General features: G+C 38.1%; 3 protein-coding genes across 3 annotated transcripts; all 3 read left to right on the forward strand.

The window, feature by feature from the left end:
• Positions 1-92: 92 nt before the first annotated feature.
• TM35_000081730 (uncharacterized protein) lies at positions 93-761 on the forward strand (the record flags this gene model as incomplete). The annotated part of the gene is made up of 1 exon (XM_029024038.1): positions 93-761. The coding sequence occupies one exon, from the start codon at positions 93-95 to the stop codon at positions 759-761; it is 669 nt and encodes a 222-aa protein (XP_028884441.1).
• A 736-nt stretch (positions 762-1497) lies between these two features.
• On the forward strand, positions 1498-4227 carry TM35_000081740 (ATP-dependent RNA helicase; the record flags this gene model as incomplete). Its single annotated transcript, XM_029024039.1, has 1 exon — positions 1498-4227. One exon carries the CDS (start codon positions 1498-1500, stop codon positions 4225-4227), a length of 2730 nt encoding a protein of 909 aa, XP_028884442.1.
• Positions 4228-4634: 407 nt separating this feature from the next.
• On the forward strand, positions 4635-5945 carry TM35_000081750 (uncharacterized protein; the record flags this gene model as incomplete). Its single annotated transcript, XM_029024040.1, has 1 exon — positions 4635-5945. The coding sequence occupies one exon, from the start codon at positions 4635-4637 to the stop codon at positions 5943-5945; it is 1311 nt and encodes a 436-aa protein (XP_028884443.1).
• Positions 5946-6000: the final 55 nt, after the last annotated feature.

Consider the following 6000-nt stretch of genomic DNA (forward strand, 5'->3'; position numbering starts at 1 on the left):
AGTGTAATCTGCGTTGTCACTGCCTCTTCACCTCACCTGAACTCATACTTGCGGAAAGTTCAAAAACCAAACAAAGTTCTAAAAAGGTGGTAATGACAGTGAAAAGGGAGGATCTGCTGCGCCGTCTGCGTGATAAGTATTTATCTATGGAATGTCCCACCCAGACCACCGTAAATGACAATAATAATAATAATATTAACCGAGATTGGCCACTTGCTGTGTTTTCAAGAAGGGAGGAAACACCATCGGTTTTGGACTGCCCACGTTGCCGTCAGCTACTGCTTGAATTGCAATACTTAGAGAAGGAAAAGAGAGATGATTTGAGTGTTATTGATTTACTCACTGTAACACTTGCATGGGAACGCGCTCATGGCCCACGAAGACGACAGCAACAACAACAACAAGGGATCTGTGAATTATCAATGCAAAATGCTATAACTGTTACTCCTTCTAGTAGTAGTGACATGATGAGAAACCAGTTTTATAAGAATGATAACAGAAATGGTGGTGATAATGAATTTGGTGGGTATAATAATAATAATATTTTAGTGGATATGACTCCCTCACGATTAAAGGAGGCGTATCTCTCACTTAAGGAGAAGCAGTCAATCGCAGAAGAAGAGTGGTTTCAACAGCGTTGTCGCTACGAGAGGGAAATTTCAGATTTAAAGAAACAGTTGGCACAAGTTGAACGTTATCTTAACTCAAAAAATGAGTTATGTGAACTTCTTCAACGAGAATGTCGAATTGGGAATCGATGAGAGACCTATGTTTTTTTTTTTTTTTTTCTAACGTATTCCTTTCTCAGTACCATACCTTGTTAATTCCCTTAAAATAGAGGATATATATGTAGTCTCTACTATATGGGAGTTATTTATCGTATTGGTTGCAAGTTACTAATATCATTATCGGAAGTTTTTTTTTTCTTTTTTATTGTATTCTTTCTGGTTTTGATTTCTGATTTTTTATTTTTTGATTTTTTTTTTTTTTTTTACTCTTCTATTATTTTCTTTTTATTTGTTTGGTGGACCCTTTAAAAGAAAGAGAAATTATCTTTGTATATGTTCTTCTTCCTTGTTACGGGAACCGTAGGGTTTTTTCTTCCCCCTGCAGTTTCATCATATTAATGACAGAACTTCAGAGAGTACTCTAACGAAGAAGAAAAAAAAAAAAAAGTACAAGTGTGCGTACGTGATTGTGGGAGAAGCCAAAAACAAAAAAAAAACAAATGTTGTAATCTCATATATATATATATATATATATATTATTTTATTGTATTTCTATTCCTTATTGCTAATATGGTGTTTTTTTTTTTTTTTTTTTTTAATCGTGATCTGATGTGTGTTTTTTTTTTCTTTTTTCTTATTCTTGTTTTTATTCTACTGCTGCTTTGCAGAGATTCACTCTATTGTTACCGCATTTCATTCTCTCCACTTTACATATCCCCCCCATTTCCTCTTTTTTCTCATATCTAAAGTTTCACAGAAGTTGGTGAAGATGTCGCTGAAGAAGAAAACCTTCAAGCAGCGCATTCGCCAAAATGATATGAAGGGCCGACACAAAGTCTCCGCGGAATTGCGGAAACGCATGCGTGTTGGGCAGCGGCGGTATAATCGCTTCGATAATGTTGAGAGCGGCTCACGGGCGCTGGAGGAACTCGTGGCGGACATTTCGCAGGGATCCGCCGCCCCCACCCGAGAAGTGGCGTTAGACCCGCGGAGTCTCACAGATCTCCTCCTCTGCCCAGTCGTGCAGCCGCAGAGTGAAAGCGGTAAAGGCAACAATGGTAATCCTAATAATAAGAATAACAATAACAATAAGAATAATAATAATAAGCCGGCCAAGATGGCTTTACCAGATGGACCATTGCCAGATGACCACCCGCTTGCTATCCCAGCGATTAAAGTGGAAGAGGATGAATTAAATAAGGGAAAGAATATTGGTTCTACTACAAGCAAGAATCAGTATCGCCATCATGGTAGTCCATATCTTTTCTGGGAACGAGTGGGATTACATCCTTTGTTATTAAAAGCCTTGAAATCTATGCGATTCACACATCCCACACCAGTGCAAGAAGAAGTACTACCCAATGTACTCCTCAAAGATAAGAATGGGACAGAAACAACTGTAATTGGTACCTCAGCGAAGAGTCGTAGAAAGCAACGTGGTTTAGCTCAGAAGGATGTGGTTATCGCAGCTGAAACGGGAAGTGGAAAAACCCTTGCCTTTGCTCTTCCCATTCTGAATCATATTCTGACAACAACACTGGCTAGCGAAAGTGCGACTATCCTTGAAGTCAATAATGATGAAAAGGAAGAAACCAAGAAGGAAGAGAAGGAGGAGAAAAAAGAAGAAGAAAAAGAAGTCGGAGATGATGATAAACAACCTCAAGAGGAGGAGGAAAAATCAGCAGTGGATGGCAAGACAGGAAAGAAGAATAAAAAAACTGGTGTTAAAAAGGGAGATCCGAAGAGTGAAAAGAATAGTAGAAAAAGAGTACGTGATGAGAATGAAAAGAGTGATGAAAAAACCACATCTACTACTAAAACTAATAAAGTACCTAAAGACCGACTAATGCAAGCACTTATTGTTTCACCTACCCGTGAATTAGCTCTTCAAATAAATGAAGCTTTTCTTCAGTTAACACAACATGCCCCTCATGTTGTGGTTGGTTGTGTGGTTGGTGGAATGGCCCCAGAGAAGCAGCAGCGTGTATTAAACCGTCATCCACATATACTTATTTGCACACCTGGTAGACTTTGGGAACTGGTTCAAAAGAATGAGGGTTGTTATCTTGGACACAGTATTAGTCGTCGTCTTTCTTATGTCGTTCTCGATGAAGCGGATAAACTTCTTCAATCTGGACGTTTTGAAGAACTTAAAAATCTTCTCGAGCGTATTCATTGTGAGGTGTTACCAGCAGGTTTTGTACAGGAGCGTGAGGAGGGAGCAGAAACTGGTGATTTTGAAGTGGAGGCTGGTGAATGGGATGAGGAAAAGCAAAAATTTGTTCCCTTTTCTAAAAAGTCTAAAGCTGAAGAAAAGGCAAAAACAGATAGTATTGAATTGGAAGAAAAAGATAAACAAAGACGTTATAAAAAAGATGATCCACGTCCAATTCCAATGCCTCCAAGTCCACCAGATTATCAACGTGTGGTTACCTTTGTTACAAGTGCAACATTATCATTGCAGACAAATTATGAACGTAAAGATATGAGAGCAAAAAAGACTGTTATACGTACTTCTAATGCTGATACTATGATGACGGTACTACAACAGTTAGAGATTAAACCAACGAATGCTCATGTGTTTACTATCTCACCCAAGGCAGATGTTGCTGCAAAGATACAAGAAACATATTTACGTTGTCCTGGAGATAGTAAAGATTTATATTTGTATTATTTCCTTAAAATGTACCGTGAACGAGCTATTGTGTTCGTCAATGCTATTTCCATGCTTCGTCGTTTAGTGAAGTTATTGGAGGTACTGGGAATCCCTGTAGCTGGATTACATGCCTCACTTCAACAACGACAACGTTTAAAATATATTGATAAGTTCAGAAAAGGTGAAAAACGAGTATTAGTTGCCACAGATATCGCTTCTCGAGGTTTAGATGTAGAAGGATTAAAGTATGTTATTCACTTTCAAGTTCCACGTTCCACAGATGCGTATATTCACCGCTGCGGTCGTACAGCCCGTTGTGGTGGTACTGGTCTTTCATTGTTAATGGTAAATGCACAGGAACACGTCTCCTATACAAAACTTATGGATTCTCTTGGTCGCCATGCAGGTGAGATGGAAGTATTCGCCCTCCAACCCACTATTGTACATCAATTACACCCTCATGTGAAAATGGCTTTACAGATTGACAAACTACAAAAGGAAATTGATAAATCACGGGCTCAGAATAATTGGGCACGTCGTATGAGTAACCAAGCAGATATTGAGGTGGATGACATGATTGATGATGAAGCGGATAATGAGAACAAGGCAAAGGAAAAGGCCATCAAGTTACTAAAGAAACGTCTCTTGTTGCTAGTTGACAAGGATATGGGTACAGCTGGTGGAAAGGGTGGATTCCGAACAAGTGCACAGGCACTAGGTGCGAAACAGGCAGAGTTAAAACTTATTGAACGTGCAGAAGAACAGGTGACGCAAAAGGCGAAAAAGCGTAAGGATATAATGGCAAAAAAAGAAAAGGGAGGAAAAATTAAGAAGAGTAAATGATCTTTTTTTTTTTCTTCTGAAGAAAATGAATTTAATTACATTTCGATTAAGATATGTTGATTCCCACTCACACATACACTTATATATACACACAGACACACACACACACACTCTCTCTCTCTCCACCCTCTCTCGTGCTTGTACATGTGTGTATTTAATTTTCTGTGAATCTTTTATTTCTCTTGTTTGTAACGTCGTTATAATGATCAGAACTCTTTTATTTTCTTTTGTATTTATTTATTTATTTTTAAAGGTATGTTGTGTTGTACAACGTGACTGTATACACACACACACACACCCATATATATACATACCAAGACATTATCCGAAAAAAGAGAAAAAAATAAAAAGAAAGAGAGACATATATATATATTTAGATCTAGATAGACAAGTACGTGTGAGTTCATATGAATGGACAACGAAAATATATCACTACAGAGCCTCATATAGGACGTACAGGAGGAGTTTCAATAACATCATTATCGTCAGTATCACCTAATCAACGACGCACAACAGTAATGAAGACTACTCCTGTGAGAATGCGAAAATCACAAACCTCGACTTCCAATTCTCAATCGACAGCAGTTACCGGAGTTACTTTTTCGAGTTCCTCTTCTTCTCGTGGTCGTCCATTGGGTAATGTTAGTACAGGATCTTCTTCTTTTTCTACTAAGGCTGCTGGTGTTGGTAGTGTTAATAATCATCATGATGCTGACAATAATGATGATTTGATTAAAGTATCTATGAAGTCTTCCATATCACTTTTAGATCAAACACTATGGACAGAAGTGGAGCATCTCAATATGGTGACGAACCGTCTGCGTCAGCGATTGTCTGATATCAAGCATGGTGTTAGTGATATTAAAGCTGCTGCTCCTACTTCAACTAGTGTAGAGACTATTTCAAAGCCCACCAGAACACCAAGGTCTCTTTCACATTCGCTAGCAAGAAGGCTAACGAGTTCACCTGTGAATAAAAAGCAACACGAGGAGCAAGTAAAACAACAACAACAACAAAAAGAGAAAGAGAAAGAACAAGATCGAAAACTGAACAAGACGTCAAAGATAAGTGAAGAACCACCCTATGTTGTTTCTTTTACTCCAGGCCGCCAAAGTAGCAAAAAGACGCCTATTCGGTTACGATTTACTTCTCCGCGAAAGACTCCATTACGTGATAATGAGGATAGTGTCTTGACATCATTACCCTCATTTCAGTATAAATTAGCTTCAAATCAACAGACTCCAAAGATGAAAGAAAATGTCAATAAAGATAGTATTACAGATAATGGATGTGAGAAGGAAAAACATAATGATTCTTCTGAGATGGGAACACCTATATGTTATGCTACTGCTGATGATTCTTCTGGTATTACCTCCAAAACTATAAATGACAGTCCAGTGATTGTGGACCTTTTAAACAGTACAGAAAAGAATTTGAAAATAGAGGAAAGAGCAGTTATCAATGATGGAACAAGTCCAAACACTGCCAAGTTGATGCTCTTACAAGGATGTTTGATGTCAGTGGAAGAAGAATTGAATTCACATGTCTTGTCTCTTCTCGCTCTTCAACGTGATGTTCTTGATGCTCAAAAGAGAGGCCTAGTGAATGCAAATGATCCCTCTATTAAAGCATTAAGACTGAATATAAGAGATGAACTCAATACATGTAGTATCCGTACGTCAACGATAGCATCTCTTCGGAGCAAACTTCTTTCCTAATGCGGCAACTCTATACTAAGATAACTTTTAAAGTAATCTATATATATATATATAT

The sequence above is a fragment of the Trypanosoma theileri genome (assembly GCF_002087225.1).
Source record: "Trypanosoma theileri isolate Edinburgh chromosome Unknown TM35_Tth_8_V1, whole genome shotgun sequence".
Taxonomy (NCBI): domain Eukaryota; phylum Euglenozoa; class Kinetoplastea; order Trypanosomatida; family Trypanosomatidae; genus Trypanosoma; species Trypanosoma theileri.